This window comes from Sus scrofa, chromosome 2, assembly GCF_000003025.6.
Source record: "Sus scrofa isolate TJ Tabasco breed Duroc chromosome 2, Sscrofa11.1, whole genome shotgun sequence".
Lineage (NCBI taxonomy): Eukaryota > Metazoa > Chordata > Mammalia > Artiodactyla > Suidae > Sus > Sus scrofa.
In genome coordinates this window covers 78,281,329-78,302,191 of record NC_010444.4, presented here as the reverse complement: position 1 = coordinate 78,302,191, position 20,863 = coordinate 78,281,329, and the positions used below count along the sequence as shown (strand labels likewise).

The 20,863-nt window shown below is 48.5% G+C and overlaps 1 protein-coding gene and 1 long non-coding RNA gene across 2 annotated transcripts in view; one reads left to right on the top strand and one right to left on the bottom strand.

Annotated features, from left to right (window-relative positions):
• GFPT2 (glutamine-fructose-6-phosphate transaminase 2) overlaps positions 1-16,984 on the bottom strand; it is a 43,081-nt gene extending 26,097 nt beyond the window's left edge. Inside the window, exons 1-4 of the mRNA XM_003123638.6 lie at positions 16,848-16,984; positions 2,012-2,119; positions 682-780; positions 59-184 (exon numbers count right to left, since the gene is read on the bottom strand). Coding sequence (XP_003123686.3) covers positions 59-184; positions 682-780; positions 2,012-2,119; positions 16,848-16,854 — 340 coding nt within the window. The 5' untranslated portion in view covers positions 16,855-16,984. The remainder of the gene's footprint in view (positions 1-58; positions 185-681; positions 781-2,011; positions 2,120-16,847) is intronic.
• The window catches only part of LOC102163100, a 47,678-nt gene continuing 43,902 nt past the window's right edge, over positions 17,088-20,863 (top strand). The window contains exon 1 of the long non-coding RNA XR_002341721.1: positions 17,088-17,439. This is a non-coding gene — a long non-coding RNA (uncharacterized LOC102163100). The remainder of the gene's footprint in view (positions 17,440-20,863) is intronic.

Sequence of the window (20,863 nt, the reverse complement as noted above, 5' to 3'; positions counted from 1 at the left end):
TTTCACAGGTCAAGTACGCAGAACCACTGGGACAGGGGAGCAAGGTGATACTACATACCATTGCCTTTGTCTGAGCGCTGTGGGTGACTGTTGACAGCATTAGGGACCCCGTGGGTGGCCCAGCGAGTGTGGGCGATGCCAAAGTGGGTCTCAAACTCCACTTTTAAGTCCATGCTGTCTTGTTCTAGATGAAGGAAAAATAAGTTTGCCACACTTTAAAAATAAGCAGTGACATGGTACTACTACATGAGGCGATGTCACTACATAGAGACACATCAGGTATGCCAAAGTACATCCCAACATCGACTGCAAAGGCCCCATTCTTCCAGACCCTCGGTCTGACTTAGTACTTAGCGGTAATCCAACTCACTTAACTGAAATAAACTTACGATGAAAAGAAAGCCATAGATCCTCACTATAAACAAAAAAGCAGCTTGCCAGAAAAATTAAGAGACATACGGAAGTGATAAACGTTGAAAAAACATTTCTCAGTGCACCATGACCTGAAGTAAACCATCCAACACTCTGTGAAACAACTTTACAATATGCACTTAATCTTCCTTCTATTTTTTTCATGCTCAGGAAACTTCATATTTTTAGTCTTCAACACTGTTGGGATGAAAGACTTTAAAGTATCCCAGGCTGCGTTTATTGCTCTGACTCAGTGCGTCTTCTACTTACTATAAAGTTCTTCATCAAGAGCCTTGACATTTCCTCTTTTCTTGACTAGCTGGATATGTCTTTCTTTGACTTCAGTATTATTTCCATCAATTGCCACACCTGTAATGTAAACATGATTTCAAAACAAAACTCTATTGAAACATAGTTGATTTACAATGTAGTGCTAGTTTTAGGTAACGTGATTTTGCATATTGGAATTTAAGTTTTGTCTTCCACATTTCATTACTGGGAATGACCCAGGATAAGGGCTATGTAGAGCTATCAATTTATTCGTTCTTATTCCCCAAGCTTGCTGCCTGGAAGAGAACTAGACAGTGTTGGGGCTACTGACTTGGGAAGACGAGGCTGTGACAATGACAATGCTTAACAGCAGGCAGGGAACATGCGTCTGGAACCCAGGTCATGGCTGCTTCCCCTGGCTCCTAACCAGGGTAACTCTCAGGAGCCTGCCTGTGGGAGAGGTAACACCAGGTCTGCTGCCTAAGGCAGTGGGCTCACTTGCAGGCATTTGTGTGCTATGCATCCCGCTACTTTAACTGGTATCTCCATTGTACTAGTGTTCCTGCCATATTTCATCTGACTTGCTTCCTAGTAAGAACTGATAGGGATATAAAATTACCTGGCTCCCCCTTTTCTCCTATGGCTATTTAATTAAAAATGGGAAACAGACTAAATATCCACCTGTTGTGTGGATGGAGGAGTAAACTCTGAGGCAGCCATCCAATGGAGGATTATGCAGCCACTTAGAAAGATTGTTAGGAAGCATTTAGATAATGGAAAATGACAAAGTAAGGGAAAGAATAAAAATATAAAATTATAGAATTGCATAATTATAATTAGGTTAAAAACAAAAAGTATCTGCATAATACTTCTACCTGTCCCCAGACCCCAGAACACCTCAATATATGCCCAGCAATGACCAGAGGTGGGTCACAGATATTGGGGGAGGTGCTTTTGATAAAGATTTTTTTTTCTTTTTAAGGCTGCACTTGTGGCATATGGAAGTTCCTGGGCTAGGGGCTGAATTGGAGCTGCAGTGCAGCTGTGGGCCTAGGCTACAGCCACAGCAATGCCAGATCCAAGCTGTATCTGCGACCTATGTCACAGCTTGTGGCAATGCCGGATCCTTAACCCACTGAGTGAGGCAAAGGATCAACCTGTATCCCCATGGACACTATGTTAGGTTCTTAACCTACTGAGCCAAAACAGGAACTCCTGATGGAGAATTTTTTTTTACTATTACTTTTTTCTTTCTACCTTTCGATAGAAGTTTTCAAGTTTATTTATAAGCAAGCATTCTGTTTCTACGATGGCTGCCTGCAGAGCCTACCTGCTGAGTCATAGCCTCTGTATTCAAGCCGCTGCAGGCCCTTGATGAGGGTTTCAAAAATCTCCTTCCTGGTCCGGGGGACTCTGTAGTTCATGTAGGCAAAGATTCCTGTTAAAAGAGGGGGGGAAAACCATACATTTACAAAATACTAGGTTCATGTTTAGAAGAAAATACTTCTGGGCATGCAGACAGAGGTACATCACTGGAGGGTTTCCCAGCTGCCTGCTGAGTAAGGTGTTGCCTTCTCTTGACATACAGAAGAGGAGCCACTCCCCTCCTGCGTCTAGAAGGCCACTGTATGCAGACCTCCTGTGAAGAATACACACACAGCCCTTGGCCTTGCAATTCCACGGCAGAGAACTTCTATGGATGTATTGCAGAAGATGTCTTTCACTGTGGCAACATTGATAATAGAAAAGATCAATAAAATGACCCAACCACCTAGAGACATCTGGAAGTCCCTGCTATGTGGACTCCTGATTTGCACAGAACATACCTGGCAAGAAGGAGGTCACCCCAGCCTCCTGTGACAGGTAGGAACAGGAGCTGGGGTCTTTGCTCCACTTTCTACTTGACTCTGCTGCTTGGAGCATTACCATCAATAAGCACTACTTTTACAACAGCAAGCATAAAGTCATCTCTTGGCCTGGTAGAGAAGAGAATCCTTATCTTCAAGGGAGGCCCACATGCCAAGACGATTTTGTTTGGCTTTATTTTCTGCATTCATATTTCAAAACAATATTTTCCCAAATAGGAAGTAATGGTCTTCATGTTGGTTCTTTCCAAAGTTCTCCAATGCCTCCTTGAGACTATGCACCCCTGCTCTGTCTCTATCCTGCCCTGTGAGTGTCCCGTCCTCATCTTCCCTCTGTCCTCTTGCCCCACATGGAAAGACCTGTCCTCCTCCAAGCTCAGCTCCAACCCCACCTTCTAGGGCAGGTTTGTTCAGGCCCCAGCCTAAAGTGCTCACCTGCTCTGGGCACCCAGTGTTCCCGCATCCTGAGACAACTACATCCCTGACAAGGTCATAGGCTAGTGCGTCTATCTTTATACTTCTTACTATGTCTTGGTACATGGTGCTTGTTCAATAAAGGTAAGTGAAGTAGAGTGACCATGAATCTATATCAATCAGGGAAGCAATAATATGGAACGTGAAACTGTTGTTAGGCTTCAGTTATATTCATAGTAACTCATCTTACTAAGAACTCATTATGTACCAGGCCCTGGGCTAAGCACTCCTTCCTACATAGGTATCAATCAAAGCTCCTTAGAGGATGGATCTGCCATTACTTTGCCCTTTCTTTTGGAATTGGGCCACAGGCAGAAGTAGAACCAAAAAGACCTAACTTTAGAACTTAAATGATCCTACCATATGATCCAGCAATCCCACTCCTGAGTATATCCTCCCTCCAAAAAAAAAAACCCAATGATTCAAAGGGGCACATCCATCCTAATGTTCACTGTAGCACTATTCACAATAGCCAAGGCTTGGAAACAACCTAAATGCCCATCAATAGATGAATGGATGAAGAAGATATGGTACGCATATACAATGAAATACTGTTCATTCATAAAAGAGAATGAAATAAAGCCATTTGTAGCAACATGGACAGACCTAGAGATTATCATACTAAGTGAAGTAAGTTGGAAAGAGAAAGACAAATACCATATAATATCACTTATATGTGGAATCTAAAATATGGCACACAGCAGAAATTGTCACAACACTGTAAGTCAACTATACACTAGTAAAATTTTTAAAAATGAAAAAATACGGCATTAATGAGCCTATCTACAAAACAGAAACAGATTCAAAGACAAGGAGAACAGACCTGTGGTTGCCAAGGGGTAGGGAGGAGGGAGTGGGATGGACTGGGAATCTGGGGTTAATAGATGCAAACTATTACATTTAAATTGATAGACAATGAGGTCCTACGTATAGCATGGAGAACTATATCCAATCTCCTGGGATAAATCATAATGGAAAGAAATATAAAGAAGAATATGTTTGTGTGTGTATAACTAAGTCACTTTACAGCAGAAATTAGAACAACACTGTAAATCAACTATACTTTAAATAATAATCATCTATAATAATAAAATATACTTTTAAATTATAAAAAATAATAAAAATAAATATAGTCCAAATGAAAAAAAAATTAAATAGTTTGTAAGCACATTAAAAACAGAAAAAGAACTTAAATGATCCTAACCACTGGGCCTCAAGGATGAAAAGCATTAAAAGGTTTATTTTCCCAATTTTAATTTTTAAATTTTATTCTTTTAAAATTTTCTTAACATTTTTCTGGGATGACAAAAAGGTCAAGACTGAAAAATCGCCAATATCTGCACCCTCATGGTCACTGAAGCATTATGAACAACTGTCAGGACTTGGAGTTCCCACTGTGGCTCAGTGGAAACGAACCCAATTAGTATCCATGAGACTTGGGTACAATCCCTGGCCTCGCTCTGTGGGTTAAGGATCTGGCGTTGCTACGAGCTGTGGTTTAGGCTGCAGATGTGGCTCAGATCTGGCATTGCTGTGGCTGTGGGGTAGGCCGGCAGCTGTAGCTGTGATTCGAACCCTAGCCTGGGAACTTCCACATGCCGCTAATGCAGCCCTAGAAAGCAGAAAAAAAGGGGATGGGCAAATGTCCTAAGGAAAAAGAAAAACAACAGTCAAGACATGAAAACAACTTAAGTGTTGGACAAAGAAACTGGGGGGGAAAAATTATATATATAACATAATGGACTATCACCCAGCCACAAAAAGAAGGAAATCCTGCCATTTGCAACAACATTATACTAAGCGAAGTAAGTCAGAGGCAAATACTATATTATCTCATTTATGTATAGAATCTTAAGAAACCTAACTCAAAGAAATTAGATTGGTGACTGTCAGAGGTGGGTGGGGGTGAGGAATTAGATGGTGGTCAAAAAGTATAGATTTTCAGTTATAAGATAAATTCTTGGATGTAATGTACAGCATGGCGATTGTAGTCAACATTCTATTGTATGTTTGAAAATTGCTAAGAAAGTAAATACTAAAAGTTCTCATCATAGTGAAAAAAATGTGAGGTGATGAATGTTAACTGACCTTATTATGGAAGCTTTTTGCTATATGCATATACATATACATATACAAATCACTATGTTGTGCACCTTAAACTTATACAATATTATACAGCAATTGCATTTTAAAAAAGAGGAAAAAAACTTTGCCGGAGATAAACCTTGGAGAGGACAACCTACCTGAAGATCACTGAGGGCTGACCATGATTATACATAAAACCACCTGTAATAGCTCTGTACTATCTCTAGATTAGATTCAAGTCAACATAGTATATCTGAATGAATGATTAAATTTCAATTAAGTAAATGTTATATTCCTACACAGTAAGTAGGGTCACATCATATGAAATTTAACTTGCTGAAATGAATCTAGACATACTCAGTCAAAAAATAGGCAATAAAATTAGACACTGCTAAAAATAATACTTTGCATTCTTAGGTACCGTATGCTACTGTACATGGCATATATTTGCACGCACGAGTTAAGGTGCAGGGTTTATATTTAAAAACACACACAGACTGTGCTCTCTGAGCAGTTACAGACCTTTTCTTTTAAAAATGGCCAAGGATCATTTTGGCAGCCAGCTATTTTTGCCTTCCTGGCTGATTCCAGGTCAGGTGAGAAGTGCTTCCCCAGCTGAGCATCTTCACTTCGAAAGCTCACAATTTTCCCCAACACTTTAAACCTAAACACATCTCTGGCCAGAGGATGTACTTCTGTCACCTTACTTATACATAAAAAAGATATGTACTTGTTTGTTTTTTTTTAGGGCCACACTCACAGCATATGGAATTTCCCAGGCTAGGGGTTGGACAGAGCTACAGCTGCCAGCCTACACCACGGCCACAGCAATACAGGATCCGAGCCATGTCTGCAACCTACACTGCAGCTCACAGCAACGCCGGCTCTTTAACCCATTGAGCAAGACCAGGGATCGAACTCGCATCCTCATGGATCCTAGCTGGTTTTGTTAACCGCTGAGCCACAAAGGGAACTCCAAGGTATTTATTTTTAATGTAAAATGTTAACAGCTTTCTTAGGATATGGCACATACCATAATATTATCCCATTTAAAGTATACGATCAATAGTTTTTAAGTATAGTTACAGAGTTGTGTCAGCATCACCACAACCTATGCTTGGGTGAAGCTTTTCAGAACATTAATTTCTCTGCCATAGATCAGGAAGATCCCAGGAGGGACATGGTAAAATTCCAGTCACTGTCAAGAGCACACAGCTAGGGGTTATGGTTATGAGAAGGATGGAACAACTCACAGATCATTTCTGGAGTCTTTAAAACAAACAGCAAACCTTTCCTGGCACCCTGGGAATTGTTCCAGAATTACACGTGTGCCTCACGAAGGGGAGCTGACAGGCACTGCAGACGACACAAAGGCCCATGCACCAACCCTAGAAAGGTTTTAAATCTGACAGGCTTTTATGCACCAACCCTAGAAAGGTTTTAAATCTGACAGGCTTTTATGAGAGCGCTGTATGGCTCTGCTCTCCAATTGTCCACTGCAATTCCCTTCCTCTGGGCCAAACTTCACTTCTGAACTCAGGTCAGGCATGTATGCATCTCAGGGCTTTGAGATCTACAACAGCCTCCTTGGTGGGGTGGGGTGGGGGTGCTGCGCCAGAGCCCCTGGTGGGCTGGAACAGCTAAAGGGTCCTTGTCCTCAGGACCACCAGCTGTGTCCACATCCAGCTGCGAGCCTGGAAGCCACTCAGGCACCACTCCGTTTGGTGGATTACTGTGGTGAGGGGGGCTGCCATGGAGTGGTTTTTCAGGTCTTTGTACAAGAAGGCATAAACCTAACTTTTAACATGAATCCCTTGTATGCCAACATCTACCCAGCAAGTTCTTTTAAGCACTATCTCTCTCTTCTCTGCTCCTTGCTGGATTCTCACTGCGTGCTACTAGATGAAGTGAATCAACCAGTACTTATAACATGTTTTTATTATTTAAAAAATAATTGAAATAGAATAAAGCTGTTTTCCCAGGGATTTTCCTGGCTATTCATGTCAAAATTCCCTTCTGGAATCCCTTCCATCCATGATAAAAGCTACAGTGAGAATCCATTTTTTACTTATGAGATCAGTAAAGATTAAATGGTTTGACAATAAGTGAGAGTTTAAATTTGTACGCCCTCTTTGGAAGGCAATTTGGCACTTTCTCAAATTAAAATGTACACATCTGTTGACCAGAGCTTCTGCACATCTAGGAATATATCCAACAGATATCTGTGCAGAGATTCAAGTGTGAAAGCATGAGAATAGGTGCTCTTGCTGTTTGTGGTGGCTGATGAATGGGGATAGCCTGATGCCCCGCAGGGACCAGCTAAGTGATGGCACAGTCACACAGTGGGGCGGTTGCAGGGCCAAGGGCAGGAGGACCTGTACAGAGAACAAGGTGAAGCTATGTGTTCTCTCAGAAAACAAGCTATATCTCCAGGATGTTCTAGGGGAAAAACGTGGGCTGCAGAACATGTGCAAATTACCCAGAGTGGAGAAGGGAGGCATGTAAAGTATTTCTGGAAGAGCGAGGGGGCAGTGGTTGCCTCTGACAAGGGTGCTGGACATGAGGCAGAAACTCCTTTTCTGTTGCATGTGTCCTTTTTGTACTGTCTAGATATTTTGCCATATACCTATACATAGTATTTTACCATGTGCTGCTCTATGAATTCCAGAGTGGTGGGTACAGGATTGCCATCTAGCCCAGTTTGACTTCACTGAGGCTCCCCAGCCCTGCTCACTGGGAGGAACATCAGCCACAAGAAGGGAGAAAATACTGAGCACAGGGCCCAGTGCATACAAAGAACAGGCTCACGGGTGCCATCCTGAGTGCCTTCTCCCTGGCCTGCTCACTAGTCTCACTAGTCTGTGACAGCAAGAAGCACAGCGGGTGGTGGCTACTGCCAAACATCTACTTCAAATCCCAGCCTGCTCCTTGCTTCTGTGTGGCCTGGAGCAAGTCACTGAACCCCCATGGAGCAGGCAATGGCAGCACCTACTTCCCAAGGTCGCTGTGAGAATTCAGTCTTTGTAAAGCAAGAGGAACCATGTGGGCTACAGAATAAGTGTGAAAATGGAGCTGGCAAGGAACTTCCTCCTCCTGGGGAGTGTGAGGTGCAAATGCAGGTATGCACACAGCAAACAGGAAGTCCTTGAGAAATCATCAAGTAAAAGTACAAAGAAAGTCAAACCATTTTACAGCTATTTATTTTTGGCTTTCTAGTTGGGCAAATGATGGTTAAATCACATGTGTGATCTGGCTACAACTTGATCATGATGTAATTCATCCCATAAATATTTCCCTACCCCACGGAGGCCTCATCACTGTGCTAGGTACTGCGAGGTGCATAAGTCAGGGGGCCTTTAAAGAGAAGATATGATGCACAGAGACCACCGACTTCTCAGGAGACTTGCAGGCAGAGGGCCTGGGAGCTGAGAGGTAGGGGAAGGATCAGAGGACTCCTGAATCGGCTCTCTGCAAATGCGACCTCAATTCACTCCGCAGGTGCCAGTGCACAGGTCACCACTGGGTCTATTGCAGGCCTTCCTCTCTCCCAATTTTCAAAAAAGTCACATGGCCTACATAGCGATTAATTCCTTATCTTTTGTTTGACTCCTCACTGGATTGCAATCTTCATGAGGATGGGGATATGTGTCTTGTTTACCTGTCTCATTCATTGCTGTCTTCCCAGCAACTAGCTCAGAGCCTGCTACACTTCAGGTGCTCAATAACTATTTGTTGAATGTGTGGGCACAAAACTAAATGGATGGATTTGGATGTGATGATCAGAGAAGGTGGCCTTTGAGCTTGACAACCATGCTCAACCACGCACAAGCAAATGGAACCCACGGTGTAAGCGTGAGGGACAGGAAGCCCAGGGAGGTAGGCAGTACTGAGTCTGGGGTCCCTGAGTCTTGGCCCCTTTCACAAGGGCAGGTGGCACTGCCCTAGGGGTAACCTCAAGACACTCAAGCACAAAGACTTGTATGCACCAGCATTACCCAGACCCCAACTGTAGTGCACTGAGAGGATCCTAGGGCTGGTGGGGGAAGCCTTCTAGATAAGTGATCAGGTCCTGGGGGTAGGATCCCATAACTCCCTGGCGGGGAGGGGCTGCAGAGTAAATCTCACCACCGCTACCACAAGTTATGAAGCCCTCCCATGTGCCAATACTTTTTCAGAACCTGACCTTGTGTAATCCCTGCAATGTCTATGCCCAATCTGTGGTTCCCATGGACAGAGAGGGTTAGCTCTGGCTCCAAGGTCAAAGAGTTGAGAAATTTACAACCAAGTCTACCCAATTGCAGGGGCTCATCACTGCGGCCTCCAAGATTAGCCTAAGGCCTGTCTTAGAATCCTACCCCAAGGGATGAGAAATAGCTCACAGACGGGGCCTGGCCTATGGAGAGATGCCCACCTGGCTCCTGATGGACACACTTCATAGCTCCCCTGGTGGGGTCCAGGCCATGTTGACAGACCCTTCCCTGACCATCGGGAGGTCACTCCTTCCATGGGATACTCCTGCTTCTAACTCCACCTTTCTCTTCCCATCCAGCTCCCCACAGAGTGGAGGCAACCACAGCAAGTTTGGTTCCCACTATATCCCTCCCTCTCTTGCTGAGGGATGGCAAAATCCCTCCAAGCTCGTTGGAGAAATGCCCAGCCCCAGGATAGAGGCTGCCTTGGCTCAACCCCTGCAGCCCAGGGTATGCCCTGTGCCCATACCAGAATTCCAAACATCTTTTCGGGGTCCCGCTTTTTTTTTTGCTTCTTAGGGCCATAAGTGTGGCACATGGAAGTTCCCTGGCTAGGGGTTGAATCAGAGCTGCAGCTGCCAGCCTACACCATAGCCACAGCAATGTGGGATCTGTGCCACGTCTGTAACCTACACTATAGTTTATAACAACACCAGATCCTTAACCCACTGAGCGAGGCCAGGGGTCAAACCTGCATCCTCATGGATGCCAGTCAGGTTCATAACCTGCTGAGCCACGATGGGAAGTCCTCAGGGTCCCACTCTTAAAGCTGATAGAGAGAGTGAATGAGAAAAGGTTCCAAAAGGAGAGAGACCCAGATAAACTCAGAGGGACTCCAGAAGACTGCAGGTGTGATACAGGATAAAGACAAGCCCTTTGAGAGAGGACTGTGGGCCCCTCAGCCCAGCCCATCTTGGGGAATCTGGGATGTCTAATACTCCCTTTGAATATGGCTTGAGAGAGCATACAGGAACTCAGGGCCAAAGGCACCACGAGGTCCACCCATGCAAGCAGAGGTGCTTCAAACTTCAAGTGGCAAATAACAATGACTAGATGGAGAAGCAATGTCCCTAGATTTCCAGAACTAGGATCACAGAACTCCTGGAACCTTCTGTACAATCCCTGGGATGTTTGGGGTGTTGGATGGGGGGAGGGGTTGTTTGGGGCCTGGAGGATGAGGGAAGAAGGTAGAAGTTCACAGGAGGCAGGTTGGGTCCACATTCTGATGCTATGACTGTAGTTCCCAATGAAAGCACTGCCCTCACTGTGCGTGAGGGTGGACCGTGCCGGGTAGAGATACAGCCTGTACCCCACACAAGCTGGCTTCACTGGAGCTATGTCACCACCTAGCCAGACTGGGACCCTCTCCAGATAGAAGTCGCTCTTGCCACCACCATCCAATGCTTCTCAGAACTGAACAGGCTGACCTCCTTAGTCCTTGAGCTCAGCAGAGATTAGATACTATTCTGTCCCAAACTGGACAACGTGGCAGTTGGATTTCTGCCTCATAAAATCCCACAGTGTGTGAGAAAGTGTGTATGTGTGTGTTTGAGTGTCAGGTTCGTATGCTGAGTGTGAATGTGAGAGTGTGTACATGTGCGTGAATTTGTGCTTGAGTGCCAGGTGTGTACGAGCATGCTGGGTGTGTATGTGTGTGAGTATGTGTGGCATGCTGGGGAGGGGGGCGGTCTGCTCTTCTGGGTGAGGCCCCCGAGGCTGCTGGGCCAGGAGCCAGGGCTGCAGAGGAGGCTGCAGCCTCTCTGGATACCCAGGCCTCCCTTGTGCAGAGACCAAGGCAGGACGCTTTATTCACGAAATAGGGAGGACAACTTCTGCTGCCTCCTCGGAGAGGTGAGAGTAACAGTGGAGGTTTGAAGGAAGTGTGAGATGGCACAGCTGGGTCCTCCAGGCCTGCCTCAGGGCCGGAAGGGGGCTCAGCTGTTCTGGGGACAGCTCTATCCTGCTTCAGGACTTCTCAGGACTCCAAGGGTTAAAGTTACCACAACACTCGAATCCCTGAGATAACATGAGATGCTGCTTCCTGCAGTAAATGTGCACAAGCACTTCTATTTTTTATAGAAAATTCCTGGTGTCCTTGTACCATTAGGATTTCACCAAGGGCAAAGGGGAAGCAACATACAAATACTCTAAATTGCACTAAAAACTTTCAAGAAGAAAAAAAAAAAGGAGTCTTGTTCAAACTGCCAAAACTTGGCCTTAAAAAAGAGTCAAACTTCTTTTTTCAGTGAAGTATTTCCTTTGAAAATTACAAAGAGGTAGATGACCGGATTAAATTACTTGTTTTGGCACCTAATGAGTCTTCAGAATTTTCTCCCAAGAGCGTTTGTAACCTCAAGTTGCTATCCCTTTCTAAGCAATTTTTGCTAAATATCAAAATGACCCTTCAATTTAAAGGCATTGTTTAATCACCAAATCTCTGGAAGGTTTCTCAGAACTTGGGAAACCCCTGATGAATAAGATGGGTGGGGAAATGGCACCATGATGAGGAGGAGGGGGAGGAGGAGGAGAGGGAGGAGGAGGGGGAAGAGGAGAGGGATGGGAAGGAGGGGGAGCTGGGCCCCGGCCCAGCCAGCCTCCCCACAGCCCTGCATAGGAGACTGCGCACAGCAGTCCTGTAAGCAGGGGCGGGCAGTGGTGCTCGGGAGCTGCTTGGACTGGATCCTAAGAGCCAACTGTGTGCATCTCTTTCCAACTCCGTGCTCAGGGACCTCATATTACTGACCTGAAATTAGCCATGGTGAGAGTATTCACACCACAGAAAGTGGCAAACCAGAGAGCTGGTTGTTACCCATTTATCTGCATATCACTGGCTCTGCTTGCGAGGCTCCTGTGGCTTGGAGAGGTAACAAGCCAAGTGACCCGACCCAAGAGTCTGTGTCCCATCAACTCCAGCCCAGTCCCTTTTGAGGCATCTGTCCATGAACTGAACTGTTAGGAGGAGGAAAGGAGCATCAAATATGACAGGGTTCTGAGAACCTAAAGGAGTTCGGAACAAAAGGGTGAGCGCACCCCCAAGCCAAGTAATCTCCTTGGACTGCTGCTTCCTCAGCTGAGGCAAGAGGCAAACCCCTGTAAGCTCTCCTGAAAGACCGCTGTGCAACAAATTGCGCGTGTATGTGTGTGTGTGTGTGTGTGTGTGTGTGTGTGTCCTGGCCCCTCTTGATTCTAGGGAATAAAACTATGCCTGCCTCTTGCAGAGAAGAGATGAGTGGGAAGAATATCACATACATGCATAGAAAGCAAGTTGCAGTGAGCATGATATTTAGACAAGAGAGAACTGACTTTTAGAGAAGGTGTGAAACCTATTTGATCCAACTGGTATGTAGCATGATGCCAGTGAAGGACAGGGTATTTAACTGATGCCTGTGTTCACTTCTAACTGCAGCGGGGCTCATTTGAGAGTGCTGGGACCAGAGGAGTTGGGGCAGGGTGTGGTGGGGGGCATGCTGGAAGTCCTCTGGTCTCCTAGCCATCTGGGATTTGGCAACACTGGACTGTTCTTGGGGGAGGCATCTGAAAGCAAGAACCCAACTGTGGCAGGATGAATAACGGCCCTCCAAAAATGTTAGATCCTAATCCCTAGAATATGTAAATGTTATTCCATATGGAAAAAATGTAAATGTTATTTTATATGGAAAAGGGTCTTTATCGATGTGATTAAATTAAGGATTTTGAGGTGGGAGATTATCTTGAATTAAATGGGTGGGCCCTAAATGCGACAACAAGTGTCTTTATGAGAGGGAAGCAGAGGGACATTTAACCTGGAAGAGGGGAAAGTGATGTGACCATGGATGAGGAGATTGGAATGAGTAGCCACAAGCCAAGGAATATTGGCAACTGCCAGAAGCTGAAAGAAGCAAGGAACAGATTCTCCCGTAAAGCTTTTGGAGGAAGCAGGGCCCTGCTGGCACCTCCATTCTGGCCCAGTAAAATGGATTTTTGGCCTACTAGTCTCCAGACCCATGAGAAAATAAATTTCTGTTGTTTTAAATCAGCAAGTTTGTGGTAATTTCTTACAGCAGCCAGAGGAACGAATACAAAAGATGATTAATTCAAGGCAGGGGCTTTACCTTCTAGCAAAAACTAAGGGCTCTTTTTCAAATCCTTTTATCCCTCCTCATAGACTACTAAAGGCAACAATGAAGGACAGAGTAGATTTAAGAATTCATAGATGAGAAGTCCGATCCTTTTCATCAGACCCCCAGGTGTGCATGCTGTCATGCCCTTGCATGTGCTATGTCCTCAGCCTGGCACACCTATCACCCTCTTCTCTCTGCAGACCTCGTACTTGAAATCAGGCCTTGTGGCACTGTTCCAGGTCCCTCATTCTCTTCCGGGGAAAGTCAGTGCTCCTGCCTCCACTGTGCCAAGGTCCCAAGCTCATACTGCAAGGGGGCCAGCAGGTAACATGAGGGAGTGAGGCAGCTGGGTCAGGGTGGGAAATCTGGGGAGCTTGGACCCGTCAGCCCAGGGGCCTCCATGCACTATTCAGAAACATGAACTCAGACTTGCTCATCTTCAGATTTTTTTCAAGAGAAGCCAAGAATCCCCACCTACTTTGTGAAATCTCCCAATTTTGTAATTTGGTAACGACAGTCATTTGAATAATAAAGTTTATATTCTGTGCATCAAATGGAGATGTCTGTCGGCTTGGCTTGGCACAGGGTTTGCTTCCCTGTTTCCCTCTGTGGTGGCATTTACCTCATGAGCTATTCCATCCCTGGTTACTGACCAGCCTCTGAACCACCCCTTCAATGACCTGTCCCTTCTCTGACGGGAAGACCATACCCACAGGGCCGCAGGGCCTGGAAAACAGGGCCTCTCCAGGAGCAGCTATTCTCTAGAGCAGGGTAAGGAGGGAGGAAGAGGGAATAAAGTAACCCTTCTATTGGTAGAAAGTCAGCAATTCTCAGATGTCAAACACCCATGAGTACCTATGCGTTTGAGGGTTATCTGTAAGCATTAAGTGTATACAGGGTCAACCAGAACCAGGCCCGGCTCCCTGTGGGAGAGGCAGCAAAGACACAGCAGGAGCCAGTTTGAGCATGGACATCAGCAGTGGATAAGGAAAGGCCTTCAGCTCAACCCCTGCTGACCTCTGTGAGACCAGTCTCAGAGACCTGAACTCTGAGGTGGCTTCAAGCTGGCAGATCTCAATGGAGCCACAGCCAGTCCAGAGAAAAGATCTAAAACAATTGCTGAGACAGGTGTGCACAGACCTCTCTGGACCTCAGTTTCCCCAAGTGTAAAGCGAAGAGGGTAAGTTGTTTATTCTAGAAGCACCCTCAAAATTGTCGCAGCATCTTTGTACCAAACGCACGATCATTTCTTCAATATTTTTCTATAAAGTTGACTAAAGTTTTAAAAACTTAAATTCATTATAAAAGAAAATAAACATAAAAGGAAAACCAGAAGTTCCCGTCATGGCTCAGCAGCTAGCATACTCTACTAGCATCCTTGAGGACGCTGGTTCAATCCCTGGCCTTGCTCAGTGGGTTAAGGATCTCTGTGTTGCTGTGGCTGAGGTGTAGGCTGATGGCTACAGTTCCGATTGGACTCCTAGCCTGGGAACCTCCATATGCTGTGAGTGCAGCCCTAAAAGACAACAAGATAAAAAAAAAAAAAAAAACAAAACAAACAAAAAAACACAGAGACCAATGGGTTCCATTTTAGCCAGCTGCTGCTGTGAACTCTGAGCCCAGGACAGCTTCCTCCGTGCTAGGGGTGCTTGGCAAGTATCAGAGGGATGTAAAAGACACATCAGCACCCAGCTGAGACTTTCCCTTGGCTCCTAGAAAAGGAAATAACTTTCCCATGCAGGAATTCCACAGGACTCCCCAACTTCACAGAGGGCTGCAGGATGGGGTGTGCCGGCAGGGAGTCCTGACGTTAGGACACCAAAGCTCTTCCTTTCCCTAGGGGCCAAAACACAGCAGCCCTTTAAGAAGGCAGAACAAAACTAAAAATTGAGAGTCTGAGTGTTCCCAGGCTCAGAAAGACAACAGAGAAAGCTGAGAGCCTGTAGGATGCAGGCTGGAAGGCTAGGGTGGAGGTAGGGGTGGAAGGGCATCTGAGAGGAGGGAGGAGGGACTCTGCTTCTGAGGGAGCGACAGACCCAGTAGGAGGTCTCAGAGCACCAGCGGCTCTAAGGCCGCCAGGTGGCCAAAGGCCTTGAATACCACCCCGAGGAGTTTGGAACCCAAAGCTTCTTGGCAAAACTACCACCTCTGCCTTTTTTTCTCCCCAGAAACGGCTACAGGCAGCCCTCTGTGTATATTACCAATAATGCCCTGGAATCTGGACATTTTTGCTGAGGGTTCAGGAATTTAAATTGATGCCTGCTTGGCCTGGGGTAGGCTGCGCCCCAAAGTTGGCTGCCTACTCCTTGGTCAGTCGGTCCTTTTTCACTTATGCGGGAGTGCCTGGCCTCAGAAACAAGGCCTGTATAGACCTTGGCCCAGAGTTCACCGCTGCCACACCGCACCCAGCAGCCCTCAGTGAAGTCAGACAGAGCCTTTCATGGCTTCAAAAGTTCCACCAGGTCCTCCAGCCACAGGAGGCTGGAATGGGTAACTGAATCCCACTCAAGGGGAAAAAAAAAAAAAAAAAAAAAAAAAGACACAAGGCACAGTGACCTTTTGTCCCAGCATAAGTTCTCGGCCCTCTCCCCAGCCAGCGGAGGCGGCCCAGCCAGGAGAGTAAGGAATTGCAGATGTGCGCTCCGGGCCCGGCCGCCCTCCCCACCGTCTAGCAGCCTCGCCGGACAGCGCCCAGTCGCCGCGGCATTGGGGACGCTGGAGCCCGGCCCCGCTCGCCGTTCAGAGCTCCGTCTCTCAGATTCGACCCGAGGCTTGGCGGTAGATGCTGCTTCTCCCCCGCGCCTCGCTGAGAGCTTTTTTCAGCAAAAAGGCGGCAATACGGAATCAACCCTCATACGGATAAGAAGTTCATTTTGCGGTTCGAGGAGGACGCACAGGCCCTTCCGAGCGCACCAGGGACTGATCTTGACACCACGGGGACAGGGAGAGTGCAGACGGTGTCGCCTCTCCTTGGTGTGCGCGCTGGGCTGAAAGCGAGGTTGGGCACCCCGCGCCCAGGATGCTCGCGAGCTTGCGCTTGGCTGCCTTTGTGGGTAACTTGGGGGCGCTTTCCTCACTGGACGTGGGGTATGGACCCTTCTGTGTTTCAAAGGTCCAGGTCCGGGACAGGACCAATTCCCTCCCTTGTGTGGGTCCCGGACGGGGTTGGCCATTCCCCCTCCCCCACACCTCTCTGGGACAACCACTCGGCGGCCGGGGCAAAGGGAAGCAGGCCTGGCCCGTGAAAGCCCCTCGGTCGGGGGACCGGGGTAAATCGACGCCCCTATCCCGCGCCGCCTCCGGCCCCTGGCGTCTGGCTCTTGGGCCCAGGCTCTCAGAGGCCGGAACCCGCGGCTGCCACAGAGAAGGCCGCTGGTGGGCGCTGCACTCACCGCACATCGCGACCGCTCCTCGCGCTCTTCGCGGCTCCGGGCCTCTGCGCGCTGCTGACGCTCTGTACTCGGCGCACGCCTAGCGCTCGTGGACTCTGGCTCCCGCCGCTTGGCCTCTGGCCCTTATAGCTCGGAGTCCTACACCAGAGGCGGGGCCGAGGCGGGGCCTCCTCCCGCCTGCCAGCTCCCCATTGGCCCCAGGTTGTCCTGACAACGGCGGGCACTGGGCCCCCTGGAGTCTGGGCAGGGGGCGAGGGGCGGCTCCCAGGCGCAAGTCCCGGCTGTTAATACGTGGGCGTCCGGTATTAGGTGCTGGAGATCCGCTGGCGGTTGCCTCACTCTTCCTGAGCTCACAGGAGACGCAACCTCTGAGTAGGCGTGGAAACTTGGGCAGTGGACGGAATCTCTCTGTGCTTTAGTTTTCCCGTCTGTAAAATGGGGCTAACAATGGAACCTATTTCCCAGGTGGTAGTGAGATTCAAGGCAGTCTGTGTAAGGTACAGAGCAAATGTGAGGCGCAGTAACACGTGTTCCGGATGTGCAGCCCCTCTGTGACCAGTCTCCTGTTAGGGCACCAGAGACGCAGCACAAGGTAGGTTCAGAGATGGAAAGGGACTTTGTCAAAACTGGGAAGTCGGGAAATGTAAGAACTCGAACCGGGATTTACCGCAGAGCCGGAAGTCCGAGGCCGGGATTCCCCAAATCTTGAACAAATATGGGGGAACCTCGGAAGCTGCCCCTTCCCTGAGCGGCGCTGGCCGACTTTTCAGTGCAGCTGGCGTGCCTGGGCTCCAGCCGGAGGCTCCTCTGCCTGGCCGTCCTAATCTCGGGAGCCCTAATCTGGCCCCCGCCGTGAGTCACTGAGGCCTGTGTTCCCCCGCCCGCGGTTCCCGGCCTCCCCTCCCCTTCTCTCTGCGTTTTGGGCCCGGTCTCCCGAGGAGGGTCACGAGAACTGGCCTAACATTTGCGTACTTTGAAGCCATCTGGTGGTTTTTTTTATTTTACTTAAAAAAAAAAAAAAAAAATCCTGAAATGCTCAACAGATCCTCCTCAGTCGTGTTAGAGGAAAAAAAGAAAGAAAAAGCACGAAGCTTTTAACGTTTTGTCTAGAGCATTTTTCCTGATGTAATCCCTCTGTGGCTAGCAAGGCTTTGCAGGCCCTGGCAGGAGGAGGTGTTTCTTGTATCTCTTGGACTTCTGAGGAAACTGAGGCTCAGCAACAGTAAGGAGGGGGTTGGTTGAGTCATCCTGCTGGGAAACAGTGGAGCTGGTTCAGGAGCTACCCTCCACAGTGCAATGTCAGTTGTTTCCTTCATTCCTAAGCAGCCAGCTTCATGCCTGTCCTGGTACTAGGGGCCTAGTGATGAGTGAAAACAGATCCAGCCTGGGCCTTCATGGCACTTAGAAAGCGGTAGGAGGCAGATATTTAGTCCAATGTCTCAGAGCCAGGTGATTCCTGGTAGGATATAGGCCTGGCTGATGGGGAGGGTGCTAGGCTCTGCCTGGAACTGGGCTGGGGCTGGGGCTGGGGCTGGGGCTGGGGCTGGGGCTGGGGCTGGTGCAAGTCAGTATGGACCCAGGACAGTTGCCAGGGGAAGTTAACAGACTTGAGAAGGAAAGTACTGGTATGTGCAAAGGTCCTATGGCTGAGGGCTAGAACTTACTTGAGTTAGGAGATCAGGCTGTTCTGCCCCCAGACTGTCCTCCACCCTCTGTAACTGAGGTGGGGATAGCATGAAATCATCAGATTTCTGCCAGCCCTAGGGCAGTAGTAGCCCTGGGGTCCTAGCAGGGTCCACATCTGTCCCCTCATTAGGTGGCCCATGCTGGGCCCTTGACAACATGCATGCGGGAAATCAGAAAAGATGAACTTGTCCCCTGCCCAGTGGCACAGCTGACTGGAGGGTAAATTGGTGATGCTGAGGACCTTCTTATCACCTTTGCAGTTGGATGAGGAGAAGCTGTCTGAAAGTGAAGAAATCCAGAACAAAGTAGATCCCTGGGATGGAGAAAGAAACACGTTTTTGGAGCCCCTAGGTTCAGCCTCGTCTGAAGCCAGGATTTATCCTTAGGCTTCTCAGTTATCAGGGCTCAATAAATTCCCATCTTCACTTGAGGCACTCTGAAGTGACTTCTGTCATTTTCAACCAAGTAGAATCTTGATTCCTTCAACCTGCTGGACCTGGGATCTGAGGTCCAGGGGGGCAGTTAGGTACCTGTCTTTGCAGGCCCTGGCAGGAGGAGGTGTTTATTGTACCTATTGGACTTTTGAGGAAACAGGCTCAGCCCATAAGGTTTTGCTGGGTGGAGCCCCTTCCTTCTCTGGGACCTGTCCAGGTGCAACCCAGGAGACCCCTGAAGTTTGGGGAAATTAAATATTCTGACCAAAGGCATAAAGTCAGGTGGTGGGGGCTGGTCTGGATCAGAGCCCAGGCTTGGTCCCTCTCAGAGGAGGGAGCATGTGGGACCATGCATAGATAACCTGCCCCATTCTGGCCCCATACCTGTGCTTCCAGGAGGATGAACCTGAGTGGCTGATGCAGAAGCCCACAGGGCTTGGTGGAGCAGGATCCTGAGCCTTCTCCCAGTGGGTGCTGGGTGTCTAGTGTCCAGGCTGATCACCATGGCTAGCTCGGACCCCACTTTCTTTTTTCTTTCCTTTTTTTTTTCTTTTTCTTTTTGCCATTTCTGGGGCTGCTCTCTTGGCATATGGAGGTTCCCAGGCTAGGTCAGACCCCACTTTCTAGGAAACCTTAATTCATCTGGCCAGCAGGGCAGGACCTCACGCTGAGGTTGCGAAGAGCAGCCACAGACATGGGTTCTTTACCTGCACGTTTTCCCAGTCTCAAGTCAACTTTTATAATCAGAAGATTTGTTCATTGATCTGGTTCCTCCCAAACAACCCAAATATCTGCTCTCCTGCACCCCATACACAGTCCCGCTGAGTTCCATGGCTGTCCTGGAAGATGTAGAATCTGCCCGCCATCTCTCGGCCACAAGCCCTGTTCAAATGCTTTCCCCATGACATTTCTGCTGGAGCATGGGGAAGGTGGTGGGGTCCATGGCATGGTGAAGACTCCTGTCTGACTCCTGCAGGAGTCCTGGCTGGACTTTAACCAGCCCCTGAGGACTGCCATCAGGACCTTGCCACCAGTCTTCAACTGCCTTAATTGGCCTGTGGCCACTGGGTGACCTGGGGTGATCACCTGTTCCTCTTGATCTCTCTGTACCCCTCTGGGAGCAGAAATGCCAGGCAGACCTCGGTGTTGCCTCCTTTCGCTCAGAGACCCAATCCTACGAAGAGCTGTGGAGTCTAAGTGCTTTCCAGGCCTCAGGGGGTGGGAGGGGGGGGGAGAGTTCAGGGAGCGGGGGCAGGGCACTGGCGCTTGCAGCTGGGAGCCCTGCACTGGGTCACTCCATCTGGAGGTGGGCATGAGATCCTAGAGGGACCTTGAGTGGTGTCCATGGCAGATGGGGTTCAGGAAGCCCAGGCCAGACACCCCAGATGACCCCTGGATGAAGTGCCCTCCCTCAGGGTGGCTGGGCCTCAGCTCAGACTTGAGGTAGCAAGGACAAGGAGCAGTAAAGCAAGAGGCCAGACCTAGGTAAGGATCAGGAAGCCACCCTCCCTCCTGGGGGGTTGCAGTAGGTGGAGGATGAGTGGGGGTGGGGAACAAAAGGCCCATAGCTAGGGAGGGTCTGAGAGTTTGTTCTGGGGCCAGGGTTTGAGGACAGCCAAAAGTGGTGAGTTGGGTGGGAAACCGAGGCAGAAATCCTTCCACAGACCCAGGGTCTGGAAGCAGGAAGACCTCAGGAGCTCGGCTGCAGCCTGAGAAAGGGGGAGGGTTGTGCAGCACCAGTTTCGTCCACCAGGTGGCTCCACCCCCCACCTCACCCCAGCTCTGAGGCAAGAGAAGACCCCCATCCCCTCTCAGCTCAGGCTGGGGCTGCACAGAGTGACCTTCCTGAGGGGTTCCATGGAGAACTTGTTTCACCTTTGCTCTCCTGCAGAGATT